Below are 13,049 nucleotides of genomic sequence, written 5' to 3'. Positions count from 1 at the left end.
CACACATGTGAAGATTAGGTCACCAGGAGGAGACAATGCCGAAGCATAGAAATAGAAAAGGCTTTTTCTATTAATGTACAAACTATATGTGATGCAGATTTAAAGATTCAAGACATTGTAGCAAGGTGGCCAGATCTTCACATGACTCCACTATTTTTAATAATTCTGCAATTAGAGGAAAGTTTGAAAGGCAGAAATGAATAATAGTCTTTTAGTTGCTGACAGTGGTTATGCACAACGAAGTTATGTCATGACCCTGTTGGAAATCCTCTAACAGTTATAGATCCAGTGTCAGGTATTACTGCACAGCTGTAAACAAATATAATGAATCTTTAATCCGGACAAGAAACACTGTAGAGAGAGTTATGGAGTTTGGAAACGTCGGTTTCTATTTTAGCTATGGGCATAAATGTCAAAGTATCATCGTCTCAAAGTATAATTGTAGCTACAGCAGTGTTACATAATATTGCTTGTAACTTAGAGAAAATACCGAGAGTTAGTCCTGAAGAACAATCATCCATTGACATTACAGATTTTAATAATACAGGTGATAATATTGAAGGAATGCAATATATAGCACAAAAACTACTTAGATACTTTCAAATATAGCTTAAGAAATACTTAATGTAAGAATTAATTAAGTTTTATTATTGTTAGTGAATGTTAATTGTATTTTAGATATAAAAACAATTTTTAAATAATGTATTATAATATGTATCTATTTGTATTTATTATACTTAATAAAATAATAAACAATTAAAACAAATTACAGCCTTTGTATTATATTTAGAAAATAAGTATTAATTAAAACTATATAAACTTTAAAAATAACAAACTATTAAAACAAATTACAGTCTTTGTATCACAATTTGGTAAAATAAGGTATTAGTTATAACTTTATTAACTTAAAAATAAACCACTAAAACAAATAACAGTTTGTATCATTTTGGTAAATTAGTATTAGAAAATATATTATATTATTATTTATTATTAAAATTTAATTAGGTAGTTTTAATCTAATATTATGGTGTTGATTTTCTTTTCTTCATGTAATATTTTGTAAATTTAAATTTTGTATCTCAATTTGATGTTTTCGTCATTAATTTCATTTCATAATCATGCTTTTCTAATTAGGTCATTTTTAATTTGTGCTGTCTGATGAAAGTTCCTTGTTGCTTAGTTAGATGCACGAGTTGATGCTCAATTGGTAATTTTATCTTGATAAGTCTTTGTTTTTGAACATTTCATCTAAAAACATTTAATTTATAAAATGATTATACTAATAATTTTAACATAACTGTATAACTAGAATTTTATAAAGAATTGATACATAAAGGATATTATTTTTGCATAGCTCCTAATATTTTAAAGAATGTTAAAAGTATATTTAAAATTTTAAGAGAAAATTTTCACCACTTAGAAAACTAAAATATCTACCAGAAATCGCTGTAAGGTTGATCTTGATTTAAATCAGTGGTGTGTAGTTTAATCTCTTTAAAGTAGAGGTTGATGCTATGTCATGAATAGCCTTGTTTTCAATGTTTCTATTCCAAAATTAAACAATTTAATTTTATAGTTAGATAATAATTAATTAAAAATATTATTCAATAGAATTAATTAGATAAATATACATTTTGAATAAAGTTATTATTTTACTTACCATTTATAGTGAACTTATCATTATTTTCAGAGACATTGGATAAAGCAAAGTCGGTTATTGTTATGATATGTTTATTCTCATCTTCACTAATATAACCAATATTTCTTGAGTCACTGGTACATTATTCAAGCTATCAGAATCATAAACTGATGCCTCCCAGTCATTTTACTTGTAATATTTCCCAATTGTTGTATTTATAAATGTTTGAGGAAATGATTTGCTGGTCTCCCCAGTGCCTCGATTAAATGTTTTTCATCAGCATATTTTTAACATTACGTTTAATATTTTCATATTTATTTTTAATACAGCTGCAGAACGGGATTTTCAAAAGATTGAGAGTTGAATTCACTCTATTTTAAACCAAGCATCTTTTTCATTCTAAACAAAATTTTATTAAGTTAGATACATAAGAAATAAACAAAAATTCTTAAATTTACAGTTTAATTGTGATCCCATGTGCTATAATAAACATAATATCTTAACCTCCGAGTAGGTTTATTTTTCTAAAATACATACTTGGTATATTCACTGTATCAGTCTTTAAGCATTCGACAACAGCCTTGTATTTTTCACTAATGCAATCAAAATATCTGTTTCGATTGCCGTAAATTAGCGGTACGTTTTTAACTGTGGTTGCTCCATAATAACAAAAGTAAATATATTTCACAAAATTTTAAACAAAACAATTAACGATGCAAACAATTAATTGAATAAAATAATTTCTAAATAAACAAATAACATTTGATAAAATTTGTGATAAATAATATCCTAAAACTGTTTACCAACCGAGTAACAGCGTAACTGAACGAAGTATACCGAGTGTAACAATCTAATGCACCAATCACCATAGGGAATTTAGCAATGTTGTAGAAATCTTGTTTTACCTTTTTGATTTCACTTTCTATTGTAGGAAAACAGATAAATTTCGGTCGTAATGTAGCAATAACATGAGACACATGCTTCACTATACGACTGGCAGTTGATTTATGAATCCCAATAAAATCACCACACACAACCAACATTGACCCCGTTGCATAGTATCTTAGTGTTAATAGAACTTTATGTTCTGGACTCGCAGCATTGTTCCTAAAAATTTATTGTGAGCTAATATTATAAGTGAAAAACCAAAAACTGTAAGTAAAAACTTACCAATCAGTACGTGAGCTGATGTGGTCACGTATCATATCAACTATATAATGAACTGTACTTTTTGATAGACGAAATCTATCAAAAAACTCATCATCTCTCCACCATGTAAAATGATCAGTTCGAGGTCGAAATATTTTTTGTCGTCTAGGAAAAGCAATTAAAACTGCAAGGTTTTCAAATTCCTCATCCTCAAAGTCAGAATCATCAATTAAGAAATTATCGTCAAAGTCGTAATACATCATTATTCATTAATAATTGAATTATTTCATATAAGGCAATTTTGAATTTGATAAGTTAAATTACTTTTTATTTAAAAAAAACAAAGATTCATTTTGAAAACGAAAATTGATAACAATGAATTTGATAACGTGAAATTAAGTAATCGGTGTTTAACCGACCTTGGTCGGCCGTTTATCTTGACCACCATTTAATCAGTGATTAAATAGTTAACCAGCACTGTACAACGACCCACCAGCCTTAATCATAGATTAAATCTTAATCATTGTTTAACCGACTACGGTACAACTGGCCCTTACGCTATTATACGGTCACACACCGACCGACCTGTGTATGTGTATAGGACTTAAAACTAAAGAAATCAGGTAACTCAATGTAACGAGAATAAAATATATATGGTATAATAATATATAAAAAACAAAAATATAATAGTACTAATTACGGCCCTTTTGGCCCAAACAAAACAAATGTATAATAATAATATAATATATTAAGTTGCCGGTTCGGCACAACCAGAATGATAATGATAATTATTTTTATTTTTATTTGTATTTAAAACGCCATACAGCTTTTTCAAATATTACATATTAATGAATATACAATATAATATATTTTACACATATATATATATCTAAACATAACACATTGAATATCAATAAATTAGAATTTTATAGTAGTACATAGTAGGCTCCTGAAAATTAAATGTAACTGAACAAACCTAAATTAGAAAAAATGATTAACTAGTATGATTATTAACTAGAGACATAGCTCTCCTTAGAGGATCATCATCCAAATAATTTTTGGATACTGCAGCAAGGTAGTAGGGGTCACGAGAACGGGTTGTACCTGGGATGCGAAAACCTATTCTAGATAACAAGTCTGGGGAGTCAATTACACCAGAGACTAAGCCATTCAAAAGTTTAATGTCACTCATATTTCTTCTTTCGCTTAGGGTGGATAAATTGAGTGCTGTTAAGACGGGTTTATAGTCGTGGGGTTCATGATTAATGCCCATAGATCGAGAAACCATATTTAAGAAACGATGCTGAACACGTTCAAGTCGAACAATGTCACATTTGGTCCTTGGAGACCATACTACAGATCCATACTCTACAATCGATCTAACAAGAGAAGTATATAATATCAACAAACATCTTACAGACATGACCGACCCTGCATGTCGCCTTATAAACCCTAATGATCTCAATGCTTTGCCTACTATCCAGTCAATATGAGGTGCAAACGATAACGTTGGAGTGAAAATAAAACCTAAATCTTCAACTTGGTTTATTCGCTGTAATATCACATTATCAATAGAGTAATCATAATGAATAATTGAGTGACGTCTCGAAAAAGACATAACTTTACATTTGTGGATTGCCAGCTCTAACCCAACTGTATTACACCAATTGACTAACTTATTCAACGATTCTTGTAACGAAATAGCATCACTCACAGATTGAACGCAATTAAATAATTTTACATCATCCGCAAATAATAACATATTGATGTCAACAGATTCGCATAAAGTATTTATTAGAATATTAAATAGAAGTGGAGACAAGTGCCCACCTTGTGGGACTCCGGAAGTGACTAAATATTCCGCGGATTTTTGATTAAATAAGGATACAAACTGTCGTCGACCGGTTATATAGGATTTGAACCAGGAGAGCAGAGGTTCACCTACACCCAATTTATCTAGAATATCAATTAACACTATATGGTTTATGGAGTCGAAAGCTTTAGAGATATCGGTAAATATCACATCAACTTGACTCATATTTTTGAAGCTATCCCTGATAAACGCTGAGAATTCTAGGGCACTAGTTGTTGTGGAACGACCGCCATAAAACCCATGTTGATTTGTTGATAAGACTAGTTTAAATTTACGTTCAATACATTTATGGACAATTTTTTCAAATAATTTACCAATTAGAGGTAAACCAGAAATTGGACGATAATTAGATACTGACCCTGGGTCTCCTGATTTATAGATAGGTGTTACCTGGCTCGTTTTCCATATTGATGGAAATATACCTTCGGCTAATGAGAGGTTAAATAAGTACAATAGAGGATATTTTAACTGTGCCCTAATATTAAATAAAAATTGGGCTGATATACCATCAGGCCCACGACTCTTAGTTGTTCTCAAGGATAGTAAATTTTCTTCGACCTCATTAAGTTCAATACTAAGTCTAGAAGGCAAAAATGTAAATGGTTTAATGCCAATATTTTCAGTATTCCAGTTTGGAGGGGGTAACGGTGATTTGTAAACGGAATTGAAAAGAAGTGCAAATAGATTTGCAATATCTATATCTGATGCAATAATGTCACCATAATGCATCACATTAGGGATAACTGATGTATTTCGGCGATTATTGATAAACGACCAAAATGTATGTGGGTCATTCTGGAGGGAAGTATTAATCTTACCTAGATAGGACTCATATGCCAGCCTTGACTCAAGTTTTACTTGAGCACGTAATAAAGAAAATCTATGACGATAGTGCATTGTGCCGAACTGTTTCAATTTTTTGTGTGCAATTTTTTTGCTAATGATTAAACGTTTCAATTTGAGTGTTACCCATTTGGGGAAAGTTGAGCGACGAAATATATGGAGTGGTACATATTGCTCAATTAACGTTATTAAAATTGTTTGTAGACGATTAGCTGCAGCTTCAATTCCAATATTGTTAAACTCACTTTCCCAATTAATGGAGCTCATATTATTAGTAATCGAGTTATAATCGGCACAATTGAAATTACGAAATGAGTGTTGATCATCCAATTGAGGTGGCACATCGGGCATGGAATATGTAATGCTTAATGGTGGATGATACTTATCTGGCGTAACTAATGAGTCTGGTGATGTGTCAACAACTATGTCTATTTCAGATGTGAAAACAAGGTCTAAGAGTGAACCAATATGGTTTCTAATGGAATTATTTTGTGAAAAAATCTAAAAAACGATATATATCACCTATTGCCTTGACATTATCATTAACGGTACCCGATAATGACAATCCCGAAGTACTATTATGCCAATTAACATTTGGTAAATTGAAGTCACCACATATAATTCCCATATTACACCCAGAAGACTGCCACAATTCATCAACAGTTTCAGCATGTGCCGTGTATAACTCGATCGGGGCTGACGGTGGTATATATACTCCTCCTATTAGTAATAAACATTTCTTAGATAAAGATAATTTAATAAATAGCTGTTCGACTGACTGTACAGCACAACATAATAAAGAGGGACATAATGTCTGTCTCACCGCTATCAAGACCCCACCACCTCTAGTACATGTACTGGTATATACATTTCTATCAGCTCTGAATACTATAAATCCAGTAAGACCTAATTCTGCATCCACAATATCCGAGGAGAGCCAAGTCTCAGTTAGTATAAATATGTCATAATTAAGTATAGGAAAATTAGATATTACATCATGTAACTTAGTCCGGAGCCCACGAACATTCTGGTACATAATTTTAAGATTAAACTTAGAACTAAGACTAATACTAGGAAAGTTACATTGCAAATTATAAGATGATTTATTTTTATTATTATTTGAAAAAATATGCGACTTAATATTATTAACAGGAATATTGGAATTGGTATGCTTTTTAATAAAATCGGTAAATTCTATTAAAAAATTATCAAACAATAGGTTAGCATCAGTACATTTGTTACAGGTTGGATTAAAAGAAACATGTAAATTAGAATTAAGTAATTCATTAAGGTATGATTGATTATTCACTGGTCTCAATCCCGACCAGTGACTCCGTTTTTTGAGTGTGACTTTGTAACCGTAGGGACACCTTTAACATAGGATATTGCTAAATTTGACTCGCCTGATTTGTTTCTATTATCAAGTTCTATATGAGCAGTACGGAGTATCTCCCGTTCCAACGAAGTCTTATCTCGGGTTATTCGAAGATCATCACGAATACTAACTCCACTTCTAACTGCCTGCCTGAATTCGGATATGAGTTGAGCTGCATTTTCTTTTGACTTACAAATTATTTTTATCGGTCTAGGTTTCCGGGCCTTATTATTACCAAGGCGAATTAATTTGAAATCAATAGATAAATCAATTTGAATGGGTGACAAAGCACTAGATAGCTCAGCGCAATCATCAGAGATTCTTTGATTAATTGAAGGCGAATTCGACTCAGGAAGACCATATATAATTACGTTATATTCAGAAGAATTTCTCTCAGAGATTTCACGAAGTAGTTTTGACGACACTTCAGAATCCGAAGTAACGGCCGGTTTTGATTCCAACTGAGCCACTCGAGCAGAAAGTGCAGACGATTCATGGCGAAGTGCTATATTCTCGTTTTTAAGTTCAGAGATTTCATTTTTTAAAGAGGTCAAACATCCATGGAGTTCTTGAAATTGTACGGATTGAGAATTCTGCATATCAAGAATAGCTTTCATTAAATCATCATTAGAATAAGTATTATTGGTCCGTTTAGACATCGAAGTAGATGTACTACCATTTGAGGCACTACGAAGAACAGGACCACTTCCTAATGGGCTACTTTTAGAAGAAATATTGGATTTGGTTGTCGGGTTCATGACAAGGCAGGACAGATAAATTGTTGAACGACTAAACTAAAAATACTGCCTTGAATGACTTGAATGGGCAACACAATTTGCAGCAAAAATGTGACAAAAAAAAAGAGTGATAATAATATGTAACGATTCCAAATTGAAGATAACGCTGTTCCGTATTATAACAGGTATTAAATTACTGACACGGAGTGTTCAATCTGACCTTGACACGTGCCGGATAACTATTATCGCGTTTGTGCGCTGTGCAGACCGACTGACGGAAATATAACGATAAGATATAATATAGTATTATTACCTTAATAAGTCTGTTGTGATGTAGAAAACTAGAAAACGGTCCTTAACGGAAAATACTTTAAGCGATCAGACTCAACAACGACACCTGATCACACACGCACTTTTTTTACATATGTAGGATTTTAAAATTCAAAAAACGGTCAACTTTTCCGACCAAAAAACGTGAAAGAACATGGAGCGAATTGTTACAATTTTACTATATATATGATAAGTTAGTAGTCAAGTTAAACAAACATGCAGCATTAACTACACCAACATTTAATAATAAGTCAATAAGAACTTTTCTATACCATTTCATAGTTCTCCGTAGTGGATTAGAAAAAGAAGCCTTTTGGTCTGACAAATCAATACAGCCTTTCCCTTTGTTGTACATAATAACTGATTCTGGTTTTTGAGATGCCTTATTATGTTTAGTTATGTTTATCATTTTATTTGTTGATTTGGTACTGCACATATAAATGTCTCTCTTGTCCTTCCATTTTAAAACCATTACATTACTATCACTTCTTAATGAAAACTGTTGACCTTTTTTTAATTTAGAATTAATAACTTCCTTAGGGTTTGATTTTCTATTTGACCTTAATGTCCCAATACAATATGTTTTTCGTTGTCCGAGTTGTTCTGCTAATTCTATACTAGTATACCAATTGTCGATAATAAGGGTCCTTCCAAAATCTAAATATGGATCTATCAATTCCATTACAACTTTAGATGATACACTTGTTTCCGGAGTAACTTCTTTTCCAGCATACACTTTCAGATTAATTGTGTAGTTAGGGGGCATACAAAGTTTAAATAACTTAATCCCATATTTGTGTTTTTGTTTTTTAAATACTGATTAAAGAATAGTCTACCTGTGAATGGTATCATAGATTCATCAATACATAAAGTATCATGTGGAGACATACAATTATTGGAATTAACCATAATGTCTTCAACTATGGTTCCTAATTTATATAACCGATTTGTTTGATCACTGGTTTCATTATTAGAATAATGGATCATAGTTGATAAGATTTGGAACCTATTTCTACTCATAACATTCCCAAAGTTTGTAGAAAATAGGGGGGAACTACTCCAGTACAAGCCAACTTCAGGTAACTGAACTAACCCCATCCATAATACAAGTCCCAACCAATTATGCATTTCTTCTACATCTGTATTTGTTCATTTATACATTCTGCTTTGACTTGAAAACGTTGTTGAACTTAATTTTTGTAAAGCATATATATTTGTATGTTCTACTATTTTTTGAATAATATTATCATCGACAATTAATTTAAAAAAATCAAATGGTGAACCTTCTAATAATGTGTCTATCAAATCAGTGTTTAATCCTATTTCTTCTAAATCAGGGTTGTAAGGATAGTTATTGATTTGTCCATCATCAGCACGCTTGACTCGAGAAGTTACAGCTGCAGGTGATCCAACAAGTTTTGGGCGACCTCTTGGCCTTGGTGTTGGTGCTTGATGTGTGATATTAAGACTACTGGTTGAAGAATTATTATTATCTGATTCTAAAAAAAATTAGTTAAATTTAAATAATATTTTCAATGGAGAAGCACCCATAAACTATAGTAAAATTATTTAATTACCTGCATCTGAATCAACACCATCATTAGTATTATGAATACTGTTATTGTCAAAAAAATCAGGATCATTATCAGTATCATCAAAATCACTTCCTGAATCGTCCGAAAATTCGAAGTCTGAATCAACCAATAGAGCATCAATATCTTCATCTCGCAATCGAGACATTTTATATTACGATATGTATGAGTTATTGATTTAGCAATTAGAGTTTACATTTAGACAGTTGTCATAAATCATAATAAAATAATAAAATAACTTAGCAATAAATAATAATTAGGTATAATCTAATATCACAAACAAAATTCAAAATAATCTGTTATATTTCTTATCATACATTAGCACATGTTCAATGTTCATATTATGATAAAATTATTTACACAAGATGCATTTAGAGCCTATTTAGGTTTTTATCAGTAGTACAATTCACGTTAAGACCATATTAATATTAAAACAAATGTATTTAGATAAAAAATGTGATAACTCCGTGAAAAAAAATATTTGTGGAGTGCTAATGATATCGAAATAATGTGGCAACACTGTACATTCTGATTCTGGTATCAGAATCAGAATCAATGTTAACTAGTACTAGATATAAAAGTAAACAAAACATGTGGTCCGTGACCCAGAAATGGATCTCATGGCAATCTAAGAAAGTTTAATGAGACCCAAAATTGGGTCTCATGGCAAGATTGGCAAGTTTGAAAGAAACTGTGTGGCAGTTAAGTTGTTAAAGGAGAATTTATGGGCTTTTGCTTTAAGCAATTCCGAGTCGCCTTCCAAAGAGAATCATTTTTTGACGTTAGTGAAGAGACCCAAGAACTAAAATTGTCGTTTCTGAGTTGTTTTAGAATTCGTTTTACTGAAGATGCGAGGTTATTAAATATGTTTTTATCGGATGGAAGTCTAGTGCGTTGCCAGATAGCTCTAGCACGTCTTTTTTTTGCTATTAGTTCACGGATATGGATGGGAATCGGGAAGGAGTTTTGGCTTCTAGGAGAGGTTTGAGTAGATGAGCTCCAAGCAGCTGATTGGATTATTTCTGTAAAATATTGGATAGCATCTTCTATGTCATTTGGGTGCTTAAGACGGGTTTTTAGTACCACTTTTTGTTCTAAGATTTCGCGGAATTTTCCCCAATCCATGGAGCCGTTCGTTAAGCTAGGTTGACGGGGCTGGGTGGAGGGTTGAGCATCTAAAGAAAGTAGAACTGGTGTGTGATCAGAGCATGGTTCGAGTAAGTTTTTAATAATATTTTGGAAACTGTTGGGGATAACAATTATAAATATGTCTAATATATCGGGGCGCTTACTTATTGACGTTGGCCAAAAGGTTGGATCTGGGGGAGCTAGTATAGAATACTTTTTTAAATTAGCTAATTGAAGTAGGGTACGTCCTTTAGAATTAGTGGTGTGGCAGCCCCAGAATTGGTTTTTGGCATTTAAGTCACCTCCTACTATGAAATAGTGACCCAATGAGTTGAAAAAGTGTTCATATTGAATTAGTGTAATTTTATGTTTGGGTGGGAAGGATGTTGCTGCGATTGTAACAGGTATATGATTTAATTTAATGGTTAGAATTGCTGATTGTAAGTAGTTTTCTTGTATACTTTGGCAGGGGGTATACAAGAGTGAAGACTTAATGATAATTGCGGCTCCCGCATGGGCCGTGTTGTCCGGGTGGTTTGAGGTAATTATATTATAGCCGGGTATTGAGAATTTAGTGTGTGATGTAAAATGTGTTTCAGAAATCAGGGCCAAATCTATTCTTTTGTCATTTAGTACAGTTATAAGTTCATTTCTATGATTGGATAAGCCATTGGCGTTCCACATAAGGATGGCTAAGGATGGAGATGTAAAAGAGTTAATTTGCATTTGGTTTTAAGAGACGGTCGAGAACAGTAGTGAGGAGAGAGAGTAATGGATTTATAAGCGATTTGAATTCGTTGAGGAAGTTGAGGAGTGTATTGTCATTTATAAGACTGTTTGATGTTTGGGAAGAATTATTTGGGGAGGCGGCCTGTGCATATGATTTGGGAGAGTTTGATGGTGTATTAGTATTGGAAGTATGCTGATGAGTGGCTTCAATATTAGAATTATTAACATAATTAACATTATTTGTATAGTTACTATTTTTTTTTGAGGTGGGTTTACGAAGCTGTTGGAGACTTTTGTATGTTTGACAACCTTTGTAATTCGCGGGATGGTCTCCCTTGCAAAGGGCACACTTGGCCGGCAAATCCCTGGTTTTGGTGCAATGGGTGGATGGATGTTCATCTCCGCAACGAACACATCTTGGCGAGTAGGAGCAATATTTTTTAGAATGACCATAGTCTTGGCAGTTATGACATTGTAATATGTCTCTCCGTTTATGTGGTTCTTCAATTTTTATTTTAGTGTGGAGTATCGAGGTTACGTTGAATATGTCAGTATTGATTGCTGCTGGCTCAAGATCGACAAAAAATATTGGAAGATTGTTTTTTGTGGTTTTTTGAATAACATTAGTGACTTGTCGTACCGAGAAGCCAATTTCTTCTATAGCGATTCCTATCTCGACTGTTGGTGTTGACGGGTGTAGGTTACGGATTACGACTCTGAACGGTTTATCTTCCAGTGGTTGATAGGTATGGTACTGAGCTTGTTTTTCTTTTAGAAAGTGAATTGTTTTCCGATAGAATTCAGGTTGAGTAGTTTGTACTTTCAAATTATTTGTGGATGATTTAAATACAAAGTTTTCAGAACCGATCAAATTAATGAGTTGATTCCGAAAGCCGACGAAGTCCAGAATTCCACGAATAAATATTGGTGGAGGTAATTTTATTTTAGCAGGTTGATCTACTTCAATATTTGCAGTGTCGTGTGTGTGAGTGTCAGATGACTCAATGATATTATCTTCTGTGGAGAGAGGAGAGTAACGATTTGCTGTAATAAACATTGGTTTATTTCTCTTGTGTTCTTGCGTATCAGATTTTGGTGAGGAAAGGAGACGTTTATGTTTGTTATTTGGAAATTCGAAATTGCTTTCATCTATTTCTACACCAGGAGTAAAGACATCACTTGACACACTCTGTATACGTTCAGATTGTGAAGTATTTTGATTACTGGTTGAAGACTTATCTTTATTTATTTTTGTTTTTGTTTTAATAGAATGGCTGGGTTGCCCTAGGGGTTTCATTGCGTGAGGCGCGTTATCGTTGCAAGATGCCGAGATAACGGCCTTTAATGAGAGGCGCGGTGTCGCGCCGGCTGGTCGGTGTGCGTAGATAAGGTTGTTGTTTAATTGCAATTATAATTACCACTTTTTTAGGAGTGTAGTACTGATTCAAATTTGGTTTCACTGTATGAGAATTGAACCTGATGACTTTTTTCGTTGCGCATTCAATGGTATAAAAATTTAAATTTTTGACCAACGGAAGACTGAGCAAAAAGCATCTGGATTGACTAAGTTCTAAAGACGTGTGTCATGAACGGCGTCGTATCGAAGACTATTAGTTATTTAACGCAATATAAAATAATTATGCCAAAAACTATA

At 32.7% G+C, this 13,049-nt stretch overlaps 1 protein-coding gene across 1 annotated transcript; it reads right to left on the bottom strand.

Moving 5' to 3' along the window:
• Nucleotides 1-3,782: 3,782 nt before the first annotated feature.
• LOC112596138 lies at nt 3,783-6,540 on the bottom strand. The gene is made up of 3 exons (XM_025341637.1): nt 6,363-6,540; nt 6,027-6,224; nt 3,783-5,956 (listed from the first exon to the last, which is right to left on the bottom strand). Exons 1-3 carry the CDS (start codon nt 6,538-6,540, stop codon nt 3,783-3,785), a joined length of 2,550 nt encoding a protein of 849 aa, XP_025197422.1.
• Between the last annotated feature and the right edge of the window lie 6,509 nt (nt 6,541-13,049).

The sequence above is a fragment of the Melanaphis sacchari genome, unplaced genomic scaffold (genome assembly GCF_002803265.2).
Source record: "Melanaphis sacchari strain LSU unplaced genomic scaffold, SCAv2.0 Contig300_pilon_pilon, whole genome shotgun sequence".
Taxonomy (NCBI): domain Eukaryota; kingdom Metazoa; phylum Arthropoda; class Insecta; order Hemiptera; family Aphididae; genus Melanaphis; species Melanaphis sacchari.
The sequence above is the reverse complement of the archived record's forward strand: the minus strand, read 5'-3'. Positions and strand labels throughout refer to the sequence as shown.